Here is a 21,780-nt window from a genome sequence, read left to right on the forward strand (position 1 = left end):
GAACCAGTGGATGTGGTGTATTTGGACTTTCAAAACGCCTTTGACAAGGTCCCACATAAGAGATTGGTGTGCAAAAACAAAGCATATGGTATATTGGAGGTTATGTACTGGCGTGAATAGAGAATTGGTTGGCAGACAGGAAGCAGAGAGTTGGGATAAACGGGTCCTTTCTCGGAATGGGAGGCAGTGACTAGTGGAGTGACGCAAGGCTCAGTGCTGGGACCCCAGCTCCTTACAATTTACATTAACGATTTGGATGAAGGAATAGAGTGTTATATCTCCAAGTTTGCAGGTGACACTAAACTGGGTGGCGGTGTGAGCTGTGAGGAGGATGCTAAGAGGCTGCAGGGTGATTTGGACAGGTTAGGTGAGTGGGCAAATGCATGGCAGATGCAGTATAATGTGGATAAATGTGAGGTTATCCACTTTGGTGGCAAAAATCGAAGGCAGAATATTATCTGAATGGTGGCAGATTAGGAAAAGGGGAGGTGCAACGAGACCTGGGTGTCATGGTTCATCAGTCATTGAAAGTTGGCATGCAGGTACAGCAGGCGGTAAAGAAGGCAAATGACATGTTGGCCTTCATAGCGAGGGGATTTGAGTATCGGAGCAGGGAGGTCTTACTGCAATTGTACAGGGCCTTGGTGAGGCCTCACCTGGAATACTCTGTTCAGTTTTGGTCTCCTAATCTGAGGAAGGACGATCTTGCTATTGAGGGAGTGCAGCGAAGGTTCACCAGACTGATTCCAGGAATGGTTGGACTGACATACGAGGAGAGACTGGATCAACTGGGCCTTTATACACTGGAGTTTAGAAGGATGAGAGGGGATCTCATAGAAACGTATAAGATTCTGACGGGACGGGACAGGTTAGATGCGGGAAGAATGTTCCCGATGTTGGGTAAGTCCAAAATCAGGGGACACAGTCTTAGGATAAGGGGTAGGCCATTTAGGACTGAGATGAGGAGAAACTTCTTCACTCAGAGAGTTGTTAACCTGTGGAATTTCCTGCCGCAGAGAGTTGTTGATGCCAGTTCATTGGATATATTCAAGAGGGAGTTAGCTATGTCCCTTACGGCTAAAGGGATCAAGGGGTATGGAGAGAAAGCGGGAAAGGGGTACTGAGGTGAATGATCAGCCATGATCATATTGAATGGTGGTGCAGGCTCGAAGGGTCGAATGGTCTACTCCTGCACCTATTTTCTGTATGTGACTACATTCCGAAAGTACTTAATTGGTGGTAAAGCGCTTTGAGGTATCCGGTGGTTGTGAAAGGTGCTATATAAATGCAAGTCTTTTTTTTCATATCCCAGCAAGAAATGCACAATCTTATTCTTAAGGATATTGGGACATGTGCTTTGGGGCATTTTTCTTTGTTAAAGATGCTATGCAAGTCCAAATTGTTGCTGTGGATGAAGGAGAGGTGGTTAGTTCAGGACATCTGTTGATGCAACACAGGTAACCATGGTATTCTGGGCCTTGTTTAATTGTTGAGAGAGTTAGGGATTCATCTCCCAATTATTTCTGAAATCAGCCATAGAATGTTTTGCTCTCCTCGGAGACTAGCGACTGGGGATGGTAGTGCAGGAGGATGGAGCCTAACGGATGAGCAGTAATGGAACTAATGATCTTTTTGTATATAAATGCTGGGCACTGTTATAAATATTCTGTCCAAATTAAGATGTAGCTCAGTTTTGCAAGATGCACACATTTCCCGCTTCCATCAAGCCATGGACAGAGTAATAATCTCATGCGATTCTTAAACACTTTTTGTCAAAAGCTGGCCCCCAAATGTTTAGTCCTTTTATCTGCAATACATTTAGAAAGGCTGCACAAATGCCACATTGGGTTCTAGATGTGGTGGCCAGAGTACAACTACACGATAAGGGGTTTGCCTTTCTCCCCCATCCCCGTCCCTGTCCCATCCCTCATCCCCCACCTCCCTCCTGTCCAGGACGAAGTGACAGACAGAAGCAGATGTTGACAAAGAGGAGGGAGGTTTAAAAGAGAAGCTGCAATACGAATACTGTGAGTGTCACCATGGGAGACATACGAGTAGGAGGACCTGCCTCATCCCATCTCAGAAACACCCCAAAGACAATCGGAACAGGAGCAGGCCATTCAGCCACTTGAGTCTTGTTCCGCTATTCAATTAGATCATGGCTGATCTGTATCTTAACTCCATTTATCCGCCTCAGTTCCAAAACCCTTAATACCTTCACCTAACAAAAGTTAGGTCAGTCTCAATTGACCCAACAGCTTTTTGGGGGGGGGCGGGGGGGTGAGAGTTCCAGATTTCCACGATCCTTTGTGTGAAGAAGTGCTTCCTGACATCACCCCTGAACAGCCTAGTTCTAATTTTAAGGTTATACCCCCTTGTTCTGGACTCCCCCCCCCCCACCCAGAGGAAATAGTTTCTCTTGATATGTGTCAGCTGTGGCTCAGTGGGTTGCACTCTTGCCTCTGAATCAAAAGGTTGTGGGTTCTAATCCCACCCTAGAGACTTGAGCACAAAAAAAAATCTAGGCTGACACTGTAGTGCTGAGGGAGTGCTGCATTGTTGGAGGTGCTGTCTTTCAGATGAGACATTAAAACCGAGGTCTCAGGTGGATGTAAAAGATCCCATGGCACTATTTTGTAGAAAAGCAGGGGAGTTATCTCTGGTGTCTGGGCCAATATTTATCCCTCAATCAACAATACAAAAAAATTAATGAGCTGGTCATTATCACATTGCTGTGTGTTGGAGCTTGTTTGTGTGCAAATTGGCTACCGCATTTCCCACATTACAATAGTGACTACACTCCAAAAGTACCTCACCGGTGGTCATGAAAGGCGCTATATAAATCCAAATTTTTCTTTCATCCACCCTATCAACTCCTTTGATCATCTTAAACTATTCAATTAGATCATCCCTTAAATCTTCTATAGATAAAGGGAATACCCAAGTTTCTGCAATCTGTCCTCATAATTAAACCCTGTTAACCTCAATAATTATTCTGGCGAACCTGTGCTGCACCGCAATATATCCTTACTGAAGTGGAGTGCGCGGAACTGAATGCAGTGCTTCGGAGGTTTATACAACTGAAGCATACCTTGTGTTCCAGCCAATATTCCCTTTAGGCTGCGTGACCGCGCAAGCTGCTTGCTGGCTTCACAATGGGAAAAACCACGCATGCATGGAAATTTGAATGGGCCACGCAGCCCCTTAAAGGAGCCGTGCACCCCCACAAAATTTAACGGGAACATTGGTTCCAACCCTCTTGAGATAAAGGTCAACATTCCATTAGCCTTTTAATTTTTTTTCTATATTTGCCAATTGTGGGACATTGCTATGCATTTGCAATTACCTGTCAGTGCATTAACCCCAGCTCATTACCCCTAGATCCATGCTACAGAGTCTCCTGTTGCCTCTTGGTGCACTCATCCCAATCCTTTGCTCCCTGCTTGCATTAATCCCAGGCCCTTGAAACCTCACTGTATATTGACCCCAAATTTCCCCAGCCGCTTAGAGTGGCGTAGTTAGATGTGGTGCACTGACTTTGTGGGGGAAAAAATACACCGAAAGCTTAACTGCATAATTTTGGCCGTTCCTGGATCACTGTGGGCCCGTGGTGTGGCGCGGAGAAACCTGCGGAGGGGGCGGAGCTTGGGCCGTGCTTGTTCAGCGCAGCCGGCAGGGGGGCGGGGCTTGGGCCAGGCATGTCAAGTGCCGGCAGGAGGACGCATGACCGTTTGCGCATGCGTAATGCGCGTTAACGTGTGCGCGCATGCGCAATGGGGCAAGAAACTTGGCAATCGGCCATTTAAAGGGAGAGCGTCCTCAGTGCCTCAGCAGCATTGGCAGTGGGCCATATTAGAAGGCAAGGTGTGAATTGTGATTTTTGGGTGCCTGAGGGAGTGGAAAGGAGTGTTGCGTAGATGCATGAAAGGTCAGAACTGTGTCTTTTCAAGATCACCTGAGTGTAAATCCAATACACCAATGACAAAGAACTCCTTGCATGAAGAGGTGGAGAAACTAGTCACTGTCATTGAGGACAGATGGCAGGAGCTGGCTATCAGTAAGAGTGGTCCCACAAAAGTTCCACCCAAAGAAATGAGGAGACGCTGGAACCTAATTGCAGAAGAATTCTCCATAGGGGTGAAGACCGCAAGAACTGGAAGCCAGTGTAAAAAGAAATGGCGGGATGTTGGTCAAGTAATGAGTGTAAGCATTATCTTGAGTTTTAAATGGAATTGCAATTGTTACTGTGATCATCTGTATATGTCCCATCCATCAGAAGCTCACCATGTGGCAAAAATTATATTTTCATCTTTGCAGAAGAAATTGGCCCACGACAAAAGGGAGAGAACTAGAACAGGAGGAGGGCCATCAAATCTGCACCAACCATCACCACTGGAACAGAGGGTTGCTGCCTTGCTGAGTCGCACCTGCAGAAAATGAATCAGCTCTGCACAAGCTGGGCCCACACGCGAGGGTGAGGGTCAATCATGAAAATGCATCATCGCCCTTCAAATCAACCTGCTGACTGGCCTGCTACACGTGAGACTACTCATTCCACCCATCCTGCCCCCTCCTTTCCTGCTAACCATTTGACTGATCTGTTGTATTTTGCAGACCAAGAAGATAATCCTGAACATCCTGAAGATCAACAAAAAGATCCAGTTGCGTCCGCTCCAGACCAAGGCGGGTGGGGGAAGGAGGGGTCCATGGATCTGTGTTCACGGGAGAATGCTGATCGTGATATGGATCAGTCCATGGTACAGGGCATCACTTTGCCAGACACCTCCATGAGCTCCGCCACGACATTCCTTGATTTCACACTTTCCGAGGTTGCGGGTCCCAGTGGCGGTGGTGGAATGCAGGTTGGAACACCAAGGGCCCCACCCTCCCAGCCTGTGCCTCGCACTGGAGGGGTGCCGCTAGGTAGACCCATGGCGAGGGGAAAGAGAAGCCGACCAGTGTCTCCTGAGATGCAGCCTTCATCAGATGTACATCAGGTTATGTCATTGGGTGAGGAGACCAATGCCCTTACCCGATCACTCATGGCCGCCGTCAGTGGGGTGCGTGATGAGGTTGTGACACTATTGGGAGAAATATCAGCACTGAGACGGGAACTGAGGGCGGGCATGTCAGAGGGAGTGCAAATGATGGCAGAGGCCATGAGGGAGCTAGCTCCTGCAATAAGGGCACACAGGCCTGACAATCAAATGCCACTCCCACTCCCACACCAGCCTCTGTTAAGACTCAAGCCGGGCCCCCAGCCACCCCCACCCCACCCCCCAGTACCATCACCGTCCCTATGAGGAAGTGCACATTCCCCGATATGTGAATGAGAGATGGGTGCAGCCTTTCTTTGCTGTTGTTATTGTAAACTTTCCAATAAAAGATTTTTTGCATTAAAACTGAATCATGTTCCATTATCACCACACATTTAGGAACAACTGTAAAAAAAAACATCCCTCACCCCTACAGTAATGCGTGTGTGTCTATCTATGGCTACCTATGCTGATTTCTTAAATGTAGGTAAGGTTTTTCTGTGCCTACAAAAGTGGCCACATACACTGGCCTAAGTTAGTTTGGAGTAACTTTTAGCTGGCCAAATTTGCTTCCTTGGCCAAAACAGGCGTAAGTGGCTGGTCATGTCCCCTTTTGGAGAAAAAAAACTAAACTAAAAAAAAAACCTAACCAACTGACTTACACTGGAGCAAGTTAAATGGGGAAATTTGTGATTTTTAAGTTACTCCAAAAAAAGCTACTTACTCCAAAAAAGGCGGGGCAACTCCTGGGGAAATTTGAGCCCATTAAACCCAGATGCTGGCTGAATCATGTTGGATTAATCCCACGTCTCGTGCCTCAAGGAATTAACCCCAACTCCAGATTTTATACAAAGGCAAAATATAGCAAATGCTGGAGATCTAACCACAAGGAGTAGTTGAGACAAATAGCATAGAAGCATTTCAGGGGAAGCTAGACAAACACATGAGGGGGCAAGGAATGGATGAAGAGGGGTGTGGAGCATAAATGCTGGCATACACCGGTTAGGCCAAATGGCTTGTTCCTGTGCTATAGACTCGATGTAACGCAACACATTAACAGAAGATGCTGAAAATACTCAGCAGATCAGGCAGCATCTGTGGAGAGAGAAACAGATTTAAAGGTGCAACAGGTTTCATGCAAGTACAGAGGCAAGGAAAGTGTGTGAGGGAGGGAAGGAAAGAACAAAAGGGAAGATCTGTGACAGGGTGGGAGGAAGATGGAAGAATGACAAAGGGATGGTGGTGCAAAATGGGGCGATAATGGAATAAGTAAAGTTTTGTTTGATAACGCTCCTGTGACATATTAGTACGTTAAAGCGCGATATAAGGTGACACCCAGCTCGACCTCACTACCACTTCGCTTGACCTCTCCACGGTCTCTAAAGTGTCAGACTGGTTGTCCGACATCCAATTCTGGATGACCAGAAATGTTCTCCAATTGAATATTGGGAAGACCAAAGCCATTGTTTTCCGTCCCGCCACAAACTCTGTTCCCTAGCCACTGACTCCATCCTAACTTTGAAGGTATGAGGCGTGAATTGGCTAGGATAGATTGGCGAATGATACTTAAGGGGTTGACTGTGGATGGGCAATGGCAGACATTTGGAGACCGCATGGATGAACTACAACAATTGTACATTCCTGTCTGGCGTAAAAATAAAAAAGGGAAGGTGGCTCAACCGTGGCTATCAAGGGAAATCAGGGATAGTATTAAAGCCAAGGAAGTGGCATACAAATTGGCCAGAAATAGCAGCGAACCTGGCGACTGGGAGAAATTTAGAACTCAGCAGAGGAGGACAAAGGGTTTGATTAGGGCAGGGAAAATGAAGAACGAGAAGAAGCTTGCAGGGAACATTAAGACGGATTGCAAAAGTTTCTATAGATATGTAAAGAGAAAAAGGTTAGTAAAGACAAACGTAGGTCCCCTGCAGTCAGAATCAGGGGAAGTCATAACGGGGAACAAAGAAATGGCGGACCAATTGAACAAGTACTTTGGTTCGGTATTCACTAAGGAGGACACAAACAACCTTCCGGATATAAAAGGGGTCAGAGGGTCTCGTAAGGAGGAGGAACTGAGGGAAATCCTTATTAGTCGGGAAATTGTGTTGGGGAAATTGATGGGATTGAAGGCCGATAAATCCCCAGGGCCTGATGGACTGCATCCCAGAGGTGGCCTTGGAAATAGCGGATGCATTGACAGTCATTTTCCAACATTCCATTGACTCTGGATCAGTTCCTATCGAGTGGAGGGTAGCCAATGTAGCCCCACTTTTTAAAAAAGGAGGGAGAGAGAAAACAGGGAATTATAGTCCGGTCAGCCTGACATCGGTAGTGGGTAAAATTATGGAATCAATTATTAAGGATGTCATAGCAGCGCATTTGGAAAGAGGTGACATGATAGGTCCAAGTCAGCATGGATTTGTGAAAGGGAAATCATGCTTGACAAATCTTCTGGAATTTTTTGAGGATGTTTCCAGTAGAGTGGACAAGGGAGAACCAGTTGATGTGGTATATTTGGACTTTCAGAAGGCTTTCGACAAGGTCCCACACAAGAGATTAATGTGCAAAGTTAAAGCACATGGGATTGGGGGTAGTGTGCTGACATGGATTGAGAACTGGTTGTCAGACAGGAAGCAAAGAGTAGGAGTAAATGGGGACTTTTCAGAATGGCAGGCAGTGACTAGTGGGGTACCGCAAGGTTCTGTGCTGGGGCCCCAGCTGTTTACACTGTACATTAATGATTTAGACGAGGGGATTAAATGTAGTATCTCCAAATTTGCGAATGACACTAAGTTGGGCGGCAGTGTGAGCTGCGAGGAGGATGCTATGAGGCTGCAGAGTGACTTGGATAGGTTAGGTGAGTGGGAAAATGCATGGCAGATGAAGTATAATGTGGATAAATGTGAGGTTATCCACTTTGGTGGTAAAAACAGAGAGACAGACTATTATCTGAATGGTGACAGATTAGGAAAAGGGGAGGTGCAACGAGACCTGGGTGTCATGGTACATCAGTCATTGAAGGTTGGCATGCAGGTACAGCAGGCGGTTAAGAAAGCAAATGGCATGTTGGCCTTCATAGCGAGGGGATTTGAGTACAGGGGCAGGGAGGTGTTGCTACAGTTGTACAGGGCCTTGGTGAGGCCACACCTGGAGTATTGTGTACAGTTTGGTCTCCTAACCTGAGGAAGGACATTCTTGCTAGTGAGGGAGTGCAGTGAAGGTTCACCAGACTGATTCCCGGGATGGCGGGACTGACCTATCAAGAAATACTGGATCAACTAGGCTTGTATTCACTGGAGTTCAGAAGAATGAGAGGGGACCTCATAGAAACGTTTAAAATTCTGACGGGGTTAGACAGGTTAGATGCAGGATGAATGTTCCCAATGTTGGGGAAGTCCAGAAGCAGGGGACACAGTCTAAGGATAAGGGGGAAGCCATTTAGGACCGAGATGAGGAGGAACTTCTTCACCCAGAGAGTGGTGAACCTGTGGAATTCTCTACCACAGAAAGTTGTTGAGGCCAATTCACTAAATATATTCAAAAAGGAGTTAGATGAAGTCCTTACTACTAGGGGGACCAAGGGGTATGGCGAGAAAGCAGGAATGGGGTACTGAAGTTGCATATTCAGCCATGAACTCATTGAATGGTGGTGCAGGCTAGAAGGGCCGAATGGCCTACTCCTGCACCTATTTTCTATGTTTCTCCCCAACTTCTGTTTGAGGCTGAACCAGACTGTTCGCAACCTTGGTGTTATATTTGACACTGAAATTAGCTTTCGACCACATATCCGCAGCATAACTAAGACTGCCTATTTCCACCTCCGTCATATCACCCATCTCCGCCCTTGCCTCAGCTCATCCGCTGCTGAAGCCCTCATCCATGCCTTTGTGACCTCTAGACTTGACTATTCCAACACACTCCTGGCTGGCCTCCCACATTCCACCCTACATAAAATAGAGGTGATCCAAAACTCGGCTGCCCATGTCCTAACTCACACCGCTTACCCATCACCCCTGTGCTCGCTGACTTACATTGGCTTCCAGTTAAGCAACGCCTCAGTTTTAAAAATCTCATCCTTATTTTCAAATCCATCTATGGCCTTACCCTTCCCTATCACTGTAATCTCCTCCAGCCCCACAACTTCCCCGAGATGTCTGCACTCCTCTAATTCTGCCCTCTTGAGCATCCCTGATTATATTCGCTCAACCAGTGATGACCGTGTCTTCTGTTGTCTATGCCCTAAGCTTAGGAACTCCCTGCCTAAACCTCTCTGCCTCTCTACCTCTCTTTTCTCCTTCAAGATGCTTCTTAAAACATACCTCTTGGTCACCTGCGCTAATTTCTATTGATGCAGCGCGGTGTCAAATTTTTTATCTCATAATATTCCTGTGAAGTGCCTTGGGATGTTTCACTACATTGGAGGCGCTGTATAAATACAAGTTGTTGTTGTTGGATCTAGCCTGGAGGCGACAGGTTCCCATTGGTGCTGTAGTTTAGGTCCACTTCAGCGGCGAGCTTGTTGAGTGTGAGATGGAGCATTGCAGCGAGGAAGATCGAGAAGATCCGGGAGGGCGTTGAGCTAAAGAGCGTAAGGAGCGTGTGGCAAACCAGCCCCATCCAACCCTCCCCCGACGAATGTCTGTCCCACCTGTGACACAGAGTCTGTGGCTGCCGTATTGGACTGTTCTGCTAACAAAGAACTCACTTTGGGAATGGAACCAAGTCTGCCTTGATTCCGAGGGACTGCCTATGTTTAACTCTTTTGAGTTTACCTGCAAAAACATAAAACATGTATCCGTGCCACCCGACCTGGATGACACACACAAGACATTTACAAGGCCCTTTTTTGTTTTTTTTTGTTTTTTTTTTTTGTGTTTTTTTTTTGGGCACTAAAATCAAATTTTTCCTTTTTTTCCAGTGCCCCCTATAAAAGGAGAGGGGGACACTAAAAGCACCGGCAATTAAAACAAATTAAACTTAAAAAACGTAAAATCAAATTAAAATTTGGTTGCCGGGCGTGATGATGCACTCCAGTCCCTCCGGTGCCCACCTCTCGCGGAAGGCCGCGAGCGTACCGGTGGACACCGCGTGCTCCATCTCCAAGGACACCCTGGACCGGATGTAAGAGCGGAAGAGAGGCAGGCAGTCAGGTTGAACGACCCCCTCGACCGCCCGCTGCCTGGACCGGCTGATGGCACCCTTGGCCGTGCCCAGGAGCAGTCCTACGAGGAGGCCTTCGGACCTACCCGATCGCCTCCGCACAGGGTGCCCAAAGATCAGGAGAGTGGGACTGAAGTGCAGCCAGAATTTCAGGAGCAGCCCCTTCAAATAGTGGAACAGGGGCTGCAACCTTGTGCATTCAATAAAAACATGGAACACGGACTCCTCCAGACCGCAGAAATTGCAGGCGGCCTGGGAGTCCGTGAACCGGCTTAAAAATTTATTGCACGGCACTGCTCCGTGCACCACCCTCCAGGCCAAGTCCCCGATGAATAGTGGGAGGACCCCTGCGTAGAGTGCCCTCCATCGGGGACCCCCGCCTCCTCCGGACGGCAAGATGGTACGCCATGGCGTGTCCGGACGGCCGGCGAGGATGGCAAAGTTGAGGGTGTGCAGGAGCAGCCCGTACAGGAAACCCCTCCGCGCGGAACTGAAAGGCACGGAGGGGATTTCCCCGAGGCGGCTCAAGTTGTGAGGCGCCAGCCCCCGAGGGAGGTTCCGGGGTTTGGCGCCGATGAGGAATTCCGTCCGGACGGGGGTCAGTTCGGACGGGATCTCCCCCCGTGCTTGAGCCTCCTCGATGCACCTAACGGAGTCAGGGCCCAGAGCTGTTTTTAGCGACTCGATGGCATCGGCCGCGTGGCGGACGTTGGCAGAATTTAGGCGCCGCGCCAGCGTGTCTGGCGCCATCCAGCCCGCTCCTCCGCCATCGAGCAGGTCCCTGACCCTGGTCACCTCACCAGCCACAGCCCTCTCTTCCGACCGCCACATAAAGCCTCGGCCGTGGAGGTACGGATTCCCGAGCAGCGGTTCCTGCAGGACGGCCGCCACTCCAGCCGGCGGAGAGCTGCGCTTGGTGGAGACTTTGTTCCAGACCCTGATGAGATCCCTGTAAAAGACAGGCAGCTCCCGGAGGGCGGTCCTGGCACCCCCCAAGTTCACAAACAGGAGCTGCGTGTCATAATTGAGGTCGAGCTGCTGGCGGAAGAAATACCTCGCCAGAGCACACCACCTAGGAGGGGGCTCGACGTAAAGGTATCTCTGCAGGGTCTGAAGACGGAAAGTCGCGAGCTGGGCGCTGACGCACACCAACGACTGACCGCCCTCCTCAAGCGGGAGACTCAAGACCGCGGCAGAGACCCAGTGCTTCCTGTTGTTCCAGAAGAAGTCCACCAGCTTCTTCTGTATCTTGGCGACAAACGCAGGGGGAGGGGTCAAAGTGACCAGCCGGTACCACAGCATTGCGGCCACCAGCTGGTTTATGACTAGCGCTCGACCCCTGTAGGACAGCACTCGGAGCAGTCCTGTCCAGCGCCCTAGGCGAGCGGCGACCTTGGCCTCCAGCTCCTGCCAGTTCGCCGGCCAGGCTCCCTCGTCGGGGCTAAGGTAGACTCCCAGATAGAGGAGATGGGTCGTGCTCCAGGCAAAAGGCCTGAGCTCCTCCGGCAGCGAGTCCACCCGCCACTGACCCACCAGGAGTCCGGAACATTTCTCCCAGTTGATCCTGGCGGAGGACGCGGCCGAGTAAATCTCCTGGCACTCACGCATCCTCCGCAGGTCAGCGGGATCCTCTATCGCGAGGAGCACGTCATCGGCGTAAGCCGAGAGGACGACCTCCACGCCCGGCCCTTGCAGAGCCAGTCCCGTCAACCTCGTCCGCAAGAGGCGCAGGAAAGGCTCCACGCAAACGGCGTATAACTGGCCGGACATGGGGCATCCCTGGCGCACCCCTCTCCTAAAGCGAAGGGGCGCCGTCAAGGACCCGTTAACCTTAATCAGACACTCCGCGGCGGCGTACAAAAGTCGGATCCGGGCGACGAAATGCGTCCCGAACCCGAAAGCGCGCAGAGTTCCGAGCAGATAGTCGTGATCCACCCTGTCGAACGCCTTCTCTTGGTCGAGGGATAGGAAGGCGACCGACAGACCAGCCTCCTGGGAACAATGGATGAGGTCCCGGACCAGATGGATGTTATCGTGGATTGTCCGGCCCGGGACCGTGTATGACTGGTCGGGGTGGATCATGTGGTCCAGCACGGCACCAAGGCGAGCAGACATCGCCCTGGCGAAGATTTTGTAGTCCGTGCTGAGGAGGGAGACCGGGCGCCAGTTCTTAAGGAGGCGGAGATCGCCCTTCTTAGGCAGCAGGACGATGACTGCCCTGCGCCAAGAGAGGGGCATCTCCCCGGTCACTGCCGATGTTTATGATGATGATATTTGCTGCACCTGCATGTTTGCTTTCAATGACTGGTGTACAAGGACACCCAGGTCCCTCTCGACATCCACAGCCAGTCTCCGTCTTGTTTTTGAGGGACTGCCGATGATGATACCCTCCATTTGGCCCCTCCCCCCTCCTCCCAGCCCACAATCTCGCGAGAGGTCAGCGCCGGCTCCGCCCATTCTGGGCGCGAGGGGGTGGGGGCTGGCTATCGCGAGAGTTGGCGGCAGCGCCCGCTCTCCTTCCTTCTCCCGTGGGACAGAGCAGGTCGGCCATTTTGCAGCAGCAGCAGCAGCCAGCCTCCGTCACACAGCAGCAAGAGATGGCCGAGTACTCAGCGGTGGCGCCGCCCAACGCGTTAGCCGGTGCCGCCGGTGGCGGCGGCGGAGGTGGTGGAGGAGGAGGTGGCGGAGGCGGCGGAGGAGGAGGCGGTGGCGGTGGCGCAGGCGGCGGAGGGGCCTTCAAGAACGACGCTTTCGCCGACGCCCTTCAGCGGGCGAGGCAGGTGGGTAGCCGGCGGATGTTTAAAATGGAGCCGCGGCCCGGAGCGGGCGCCATTGGCCCCCCTCCCTCCCGGCATCTGCGATGGGCAGGCAGCAGAGGAAGAGCGGCGCGGCGATTTGAAACGATCGGGCCGGCCAGGAGCTGGGGGAGTAGCCTCGCCGAGTGAACAGGCTGTGGGGAGAGCGCCAGGCCCCGGCGGTGGGGGAGGGGCAGGCCAGGCCAGGCCTCCGAACAATAGGTGAGGCCCCCCGGGGCCGCCGCCGCCGCCATTCATTCTCCGGCGGGCTCCGAGGGGGAGCTTCCTGTGAGTGGGAGAGAGAAGCCGAGTTTGCATCGCAGGGCATGATCACCCCCTGGGTCAACAAGCAACCTTTTTTTGGGGTCATTTTTGAGCTTACAACAACCTCCCCTCTCTTTTCCCTCCACCTCCCGCTTTCTATAGGCTGTTTCAGATTTTAATTTCCAGGAGGAACGCACATGTTTCCACCTCTTTGTCTCTTGTGAATAGAAACACGGATACGTTGGGCCGGATGGCGACCTCCTGTGGCCTCGATTTTCTATGGTTGGTAGGATTTGCTGGGCTGATTCATACATTGGCTGATGCGTTTCATACATTACTACACTCTACACTCCAAAAGCGAAAGGGTTTCATTGTGGATGCCAGTCTTTTGGGGGTGAATCGAGAGCTGATTGGATTTTTAAAATAAAATCCCATCCCCTTTTCAGTTCTGTCCTGGGGTTTTTTTTTTCTTCCGCACGTGGATTGTAAAATATGATCTGTAAAATCCGATTGGTGCCACCGATCGAATTTCAGTGAAGAAGAAAAGTAAGGAAACTTTTCTGTGGCACGTTGATCATAAAAAAAAAACCAAGCTCATGTGCACACGTGCCTCCATTGTCTTGATGTTGCTGCAGTGTTTAAAATGGTAAAGGGTATAGATGCAGAAAAACTGTTTCTGTGCTGGTGGAGGGCATCCAGAATAAAGGGCCACGATCTTATAATTAGAGCCAGGCCATTAAGTACTACTTCACACAATGGTTGAATGGAACTCATTCTCCAAAAGGCTATGGATGCTGCGCCAATTGAAATTTTAAAGACTGAAAGCGACATATTTTTGTTAGTTAAAGGTACAAAGAGAGAGATGGATCAAAGGTGGGTAAGTGGAGTTGAGGCACAGATCAGCCATTTTTTAAGAATGTTTGAACAGGCTTGAGGGCTGAATAGACTACTCCTGCTCCTATGCAATCTTACAGCAGTGTTAAATTGCCAGATTACACTACATCCTATTGCAAGCTCTATAAAGCAAAGCATTTCATTCTCAAACAAATGCACCATTGAATCATCGGCTCCTTTTCCTCCTGCGATCTGTTCTAAATCTTGCGCAACTTCATGTATTTTGGCCCCTTCTTCATTCCTCAACGATTGGAAATCATCTGTTTCTATCTACCTACCCTTTCATAGTTTTAAATACTTCTTCCATGCTATCATGTTACCCCATATACTGTTCTAACGAAAAAGAGGCTGCGAATTGAAATACAGTGCAGCAGGCCCAGCATTTCCTGCAGCTGTTTGGTCATGTGTACCAAAGACTAATTTAACAAGTGTACACCAATGACCATTACTGTCTCCTCCACTCTCACTCCCCAACAAGCGCGAGGGGCGCATGGACTACTTTGTCCCTAAGATTGAGACCATCTGTTCACCTTCCTCTGCGACTTCTCTCCCTTCCCCAAGCCCACCGGGCCAAACTTCCTCTAAGGTTCCCCCAGTCCAGAACTCGCATCTTTCTCTAGTTTTTCTCCTATTTCCCCATAGCTCGTCTTTTCCATGAGAGCCACCCCTTGCTCCCTTGACATTACATCCACCAAACTGCTGATTGCCCAACACCCCTTCCTGGCCCCCATGTTAGCTGATGTATCGGTTCTGCCTCCTTGGGTACTGTCCCCCTTTCCTGCAAAGCTGCCATTGTCGCCCCTGTCCTCAAAAAGCCAACCCTTGACCAATGTTACTCCTGATCTGTTTACGTGTCCGGTCCCTTTAACAGGCTAGGCAGCCCATTCGCGGATGCACGGCATTTTACATTTGAAAAGCTGATACCTGGCTGCGCGGGACCGGCAGACAGCCACACAGCTTAGAGAGAAATCTACCCATGACCCCCTCCATCATTGCAAGCTATCACTTCATCTCCAACCTCCCTTTCCGCTCAAGTCCCTGAATGTGCTTTTGCTTCCCAAATCCTTTCCCATCTTACCCGGAACTCTTATGTTTGAACCCCTTCAATGAGGTTTCTGCCACAATGCCGAAAGGGCTTCTATCAAAGTCACAAATGACATCTTGTGTAATCATGGTAATTGTAAACTAGCCCTTCTCAATCTGTCATCCAGCTGGGTTGGATTACACTTGCCTGGTTCCATTCTTGCCTATCCTGCCGTAGCCAGAGAATCATCGGCAATGGCTTCTCTTCCTGCTCCTGCACCGTTATCTCTAGTGTCACCCAAGGATCTATCTTTGTCTCCCTCCTATTTCTCATCTACATGTTGCCCCTTGGCGATGCAGCATCAGTTTCCACATGTGCGCTGACAGCCAGCTCTACCGTACCACCACCTCTAGACTCCTCCACTGTCTCTGAATTATCAGACTGCTTGTCTGAGATGCAGTACTGGCTGAGCAGAAATTTCCCCCAACTGATATTTGGAAGGCCGAAACCATTGTCTTCAGTCCCCGCTCCAACTCCATCCCTGTCTGGCAACTGTCTGAGGCTTAACCAGACTGTTCGCAACTTCAGTGTTATATTTGAGCCAGAGATGAGCTTCTGACCACATATCTGCACCATCAGCTAGAACACCTATTTCCACATTCGTAACGTCATCCAGCTCTGCCCCTGGCTCAACTCATCTGCTGCTGAAACCTTCATCCGTGTGTTTGTTGCCTCTAGATTGACTATTCCAGTGCACTCCTAGCCAGTCTCCCATTTTCTACCCTCTATAAACTTGAGGTCATCCAAAACTCTGCCATGTTTTTACTCGCACCAAATACTGGTCACCCATCACCCCTGTACTCACTGACATTGACTCCCGGTAAGCAACGCCTCGGTTTGAAAATTCTCATCGTTTTCTGGCCTCTTTGAGCATCCCTGATTTTTAATCGCTCCACTATTGGTGGCAGTGCCTTGCGTTACCAAGGTCCCAAGCTCTGGAATTCCCTCCCTAAACTCCTTGTGTGGCTCGTTGTTTGATAACACTCCTGTGAAGTACTGTGGGACTTTTTACTGCGTTAAAGATGCTATATAAATAAAAGTTGTCCCAAAGGTTTCTGTTGGGGCAAAGCTAAAGTTTAACCTTCCAAAAACAGTACATTTGGGTCATTTCATTCCCTCAGTCCATCTTGGGACCAGAGATGTTATAGTGCAGCTCTAGCATTGGCAATCAGTCTTTCAGTATATAATAACCAGATTTAAAAAAAAAACACTCTAATTTAACTGGTGAAACAAATTTAGTGCAAGCACTACATTGAGTATCTTTTGACTCATGGGTGCATGGCATTCTTCTAAAGCAAGTTGTGTCTACAGCTGAGCGATTCATGAACTTCATTGCCATTTTGGGAAATTTTGCGATAGATGTTACTCTGCAGACCAAGGAGTCATCTTGAATGGTTAAGATGAATATTGAAGCCTCCTTGGTATTCATAATCATTGATACACGAGCACAAACCTATGATTAGATTCACCAAGAGTACTTGATTTGTACATTTTTTTTTAAAGAGTGGCTATAGCTCACTTTTAACTCTTCCATGGTTGTCTACAATGTGCAACCTCACACCTGGGACCAGTTGTTTTGGAGTCAACATCTATGCAGAAAGCAGGCAATGACACCACATGCAGTAAAAAATGGCAATCATGTTCACAGTTTTTCCACAACAAGGTTTGTAGGCATTCAGCACCCCGAGCAAGCTTTTGAGGTTAGAATTTTTCTATTCCTGCAAGTGAAGTACTGGGGGTGGGAAGAAATTAAAACTTCCAGAGCACTTTTCTGTGCAAGTTTTCCCGGTGACTGCCGTTAACTTTTAATGTGACTATATTTTGGGCCTTTTCCACCACCTTTCTATGTAATGTGTTTCAGCAACCACTTCTAAAAGGAGTCCAGGTAAGAAAGCTAGCAATCTAAAGTAAAAGCAGAATTTGCTGGAACTACACTGCCACCATTCAGATGGTCCACAGTGGTCTTTTCCGGTCCCCCTAACTTCCCTCGTACTCAACAGGTCTCAGCATTTGAAAAAAGAAGAAAAGGGGCTAATAAAGTTTGGACCATTTGTTCAAAATGTTTTTATTCATGAAAACAACCGTGAATTTCAAAATATCCACTTGGAAATACATTATAATGAATTGTTTGGAGCCTAGTTCATTTTAATGCAGTTATTTTGGTGGGGGGGGGGGGTGGAGTTGCCAGAAAATCCATTAAATCCTCTTAACCATCTAGGTTAGAGCTGTCATGCTCAATTCTAACCACTGGATGGTGTGAAAGACAATACAGTATTGAAATGTGTTGGAGAATTATAACCCACATATCTATCTGCACAGCTTAACTGCATGGCAATGAAAAAGTCACCAGATTTGCTTTCAAAAGCTGATGCAAATCCAGGTCTCACATACAGTAAGAGATGAGGACAAGCTCTTGTTGCATTGTTTTATTGACAGTAGTCATAGTTCAGCTGCTATCTTTCTATACATCACCATGTCTGCTGCTCTTAGAGCATGCTCTATTCATGGCCTCTACTGATGTGCCAGAATTATTGAGCAGAAAGTCAAGAGGGTGATGGTCCTGAAGAAGAATTGATAAATATTTTCCAAAATTGTGACACAGGAAAGCCAGGAATATCACCTATCTGTGAATGCATCAGTCTACAGTTGCATCAGGTCGTCATTAGAGCACCAGATCGTGGTGCATAAGATTTCTTTGGTCCAGATCAAAAGTATAGATTTTTAATTTTGGAGCTTGATTTGAGGCTGTATGGGAGGTTAGTCCCAATACTGTTCCCTGTGGGTGTGGGTATTAGGAATACCACTTGAAAAAGCTACAGTGGTCACTAGTATTGGAAGTGTAAATGGTGCAATGAGAAATGCCCACTAATAACCGCCTTCATTTTGAGCATAAAAAAAAATCATCAAAGCTTTTTGAAAAAGAAAAGCAATTGGACTTGGGGATCAATTCCTTCCTGCCCATTATTTTATTTCTTCACTTCCCCTTGTTTCCTGTGCAGATGGAGTTTTTTAATTGGATGTGTGCGTTGCTGGCAAAGCCCGCATTTATTGCCTATCCATGAGTCAGTATCACAGTAATGGAGCCAAGAAGTTCTTATAATTTAGATTACCTGCCTGCCTTGTCTAGGCGTGCACACTATGATTCGCCACATCTAGAGGGCTTCTGGCACCAATGGAACCCTGGCGTGAGTTGGGAAGGAAGGGAAAAATTGTACACTTGGCACCTCAAAATATGACTTGCTAATTGTTTTTACTGTAGATCGCAGCAAAAATTGGTGGGGATACGGGAACAGCAATAAATACGTCTGACTATGGATACGGTGGACAGAAAAGGCCCCTGGAAGATGGTGGTAAGTCCTCTGAAATTATTTTAATATCCATAAACTCTTAACAATGCATCTAATCTGGTATTGTATCAGGGATTACTTTTTGGGGAGAGTCATTGTTGAGATTCTGGCTTATTTAGCGTATGAGCAGCTTTTACATTTGAGTTGATCTATTTCTTCAAGGATGATGGAATGATAACCTCAAATAATAGCTTGTGCTTTTATAGTGCCTTTTAATGCAATAAAACATTAGTTCCATTTATAATAAGCTGGTTCAAGCATCAAAGTTCAAACACATTGACAGAATGAGGACTTGAATTATATCGTGAACTATACTTGATTCAGGGAATTGAAGGGTTACTGTGTAGTATTTGTTTTTGGTGCATTAATCTAAAGATCCAGGGTTTCAGAAAAATGGGGCTGTGCGGGGGAAACAGAATATCGCATCACTTAGACTTGCACAAATAGACCGATCCATGCGTGTCAACATTTTACGAGTTTTTTCCCTAGATATCAGGAAAATTTTGCCACTTATTCTGCCGCTTTGCTCATTTTCTATTTTAAAATGTTGTGAATTCTGTGAACAATGATGGAGCTTTTCTTTGTTCAGAATTTTGCCATAGCTAATTAGGTTGCCCCATTCATTCTGCGCGAGAGTCTTCACTAGGATCTACATTTTTGTTACGTCACAATAGCCTTTGTTCTTTTCACTTTTAGTTCTAGAAATTTTTGGGTGTCAGGTCAATGTTCCAGTGCAAAATTTCTTGGCTTTTTTGCGAAACACCAAAATATTGTCCTAAAGAAGAATCTTGATACTTGATCCGATTGATGTAACATTTTTTTTAATGTGTAGCTGACTGTTGGGCAAGTCTGAACACGAGCGAGTACTCGGAGGGGATACCATCTCCTTTCGAAGACAGGAAACTTTATTTGTTGTCTGAGTAATTAAACGTGGATCTAGTATAGTCCTAAAATATAAGGAAATAGAAATGGGCCGAGTTTTACTTGATGGTGTTCTGTCACTGGCAGATAATGCACATGCAAAAAAAAAAAGTCACTAGCATACACATTTTGGACAAATATTCTGCTTAATTTTTTATTGACTTCGTGCAGTTTTGATGCAGATGTATTTCCTGCTGGGGGCTGCTAATGTTGCATCATTTGATACTATAATCCTGTGATATGATAAGTTGTTAATACTTCACTTTCTAAAATATAAATCTAGTTGAATCCACTCCCACCCCCCAAAATGTAAGAATCAGTATACATTTTATTTTTCTACTTCAATATTTTTTTGTTTGCTGACATTCACATAGTAAGAGTATCTTTACCCTTTGCACAAATTTTTTGTCAAACTACAGAACCAGGGACGTTAATTGGTGGGTTCCTGCAGATTTTGATACCGAACGTGCTCTTTTAACCTGACTGAAGGAGATAAAGAATATCGGGAAACAAAGGATGAAATGTTAGTCCTTCTCTCCTTCCCCGCCCCCCCCCCCCCCCCCCACCTGGGTTGGGTGTGCCACTTTGTTTCTTGATTTGTGCTGCTGGTTGTGAATCGTACCAAGAGACAGCTTTATGCGTTTGTACTCTGCCATATGGGGCAGACTTGCTCCTGGCTGGTACATTTTGCATTTTTGAGTGTGGGTATGAGGGCTTGCTTTCTTAAAACATTATAAGGACTTCCTAAGTTTATAAAATTTGCAGGCCTACTGAACCCTGTTGCAATTCTTTAAAAGCTTGCTTTGACACTACAATAACTCCCAAACTTGACACAGACTGCAGTTTTAGACCCCTGGTCAGGACCTGTCATGGTGTCACATTTGTGTCTATATATATATATATATATATATTTATATATTACACAAATTTATTGGAAGGGCATAAATTATATTTGAACGGTACACTCACGGTCAGGGTTAGAGCATGTGAAAATATATATATGCTCTAACCCTGACCGTGTGAGTACTGCTCAAATATAATTTACGTCCCTTCCATTAAATTTGTGTTCTCAAGTGTTCAACTTGTTTTTCGAGCTACCTGCGCTATTGAGTGTTCCCATGACTCCTTTGGTTCCTATTCATTTGTAATGCGAAAATGTTTTTACTGGTAACTTGGACATTGATGGGTCATTTAAAATAGTTATTGTTTTCTCAGAAACCCATGCATTTTTACAGGATTGTTCTCTTCTTGAAGCTGTAATAGTGCTGTTCTCTTCCCAACTGTAGTATTGCAATTAATTGTCTCTTCTAAATTCAACTTATTGTTTGATGTACTGTTTTGAAGGTGAAAATCCACTGGCCTGTTTCACAATGATTAATTTTCTTTGATGCAGTGGGCCAGCTATGTGCATCAATTGAGAAAATGCTTTGTTTTGCAGATCAACCAGATACCAAGAAAGTTGCCCAGAATGACCGTAAGTAGTAACACTCCAGTGGAAGACATTTTTCTCCTATTCCAATGACATTAGAATGGGATTCTTTTCCACTCATTGTATTATAAAAAACTTGCATGATTGCACTCTCTGTCCTGTTTTAGGAACAAAATTTATGGTATGCACTTCAACTCGATTCACAAGAATGGTTCCAGGGATGAGGGACTTCAATTAACGTGGATAGACTGGAGAAGCTGTGGTTGTTCTCAGAGCAGAGAGGGTTGAGAGGAGATTCGATGGAGGTGTTCAAAATCTTGAGGGCTCTAGACAGAGTAGATAGAAAATGTTCCCATTGGCGGAAGGGTTGAGAACCAGATGGCACAGATTTAAGGTGATTGGCAGAAGAACCAAGGATGACATGAAGAGAAAAAAATTACGCAGCGAGTGGTTAGGATCTGGAATGCACTGTCTGAAAGGTGGAGCCAGACTCGAGCATGGTTTTCAAAAGGGAATTTTGCAGGGCTACAGAGGAAGGCCGGGGTGAGTAGGACTAGCTGAAGTGCTCTTGCAGAGAGCCAGCATGGGTGTAGAAGATCGAATGGCGGCCTGTGCTATACCATTCTATGATTCTGTGAAATGCGGCAGCCAATTTGCGTCCCACAAACAGCCATGTAATAGTGACCAGTTTTGTTTTATTGATGTTGGTTGAGGGATAAATATTGGTCAGGACACTGGGGGATACTCTCCTGCTCTTGGAAATAGTGCCAGGGAATATTTTTTACGTCCACTTGAGGGGGCAGACGGCCTCAGTTTAATGTCTCTTCTCAAAGACCGCACCTCCAGCAGC

At 47.3% G+C, this 21,780-nt stretch overlaps 1 protein-coding gene across 4 annotated transcripts in view; it reads left to right on the plus strand.

Moving 5' to 3' along the window:
- Positions 1 to 12,720: 12,720 nt before the first annotated feature.
- fubp1 (far upstream element (FUSE) binding protein 1) overlaps positions 12,721 to 21,780 on the plus strand; it is a 38,349-nt gene continuing 29,289 nt past the window's right edge. For 3 of the 4 annotated variants that reach the window (XM_070886526.1, XM_070886528.1, XM_070886529.1), the window contains exons 1-3: positions 12,721 to 12,976; positions 18,493 to 18,583; positions 20,940 to 20,975. In XM_070886526.1, coding sequence (XP_070742627.1) covers positions 12,794 to 12,976; positions 18,493 to 18,583; positions 20,940 to 20,975 — 310 coding nt within the window. In that variant the 5' untranslated portion in view covers positions 12,721 to 12,793. The remainder of the gene's footprint in view (positions 12,977 to 18,492; positions 18,584 to 20,939; positions 20,976 to 21,780) is intronic. The other variant, XM_070886530.1, reaches the window with a different exon arrangement.

This window comes from Pristiophorus japonicus, chromosome 8 (genome assembly GCF_044704955.1).
Source record: "Pristiophorus japonicus isolate sPriJap1 chromosome 8, sPriJap1.hap1, whole genome shotgun sequence".
Lineage (NCBI taxonomy): Eukaryota > Metazoa > Chordata > Chondrichthyes > Pristiophoridae > Pristiophorus > Pristiophorus japonicus.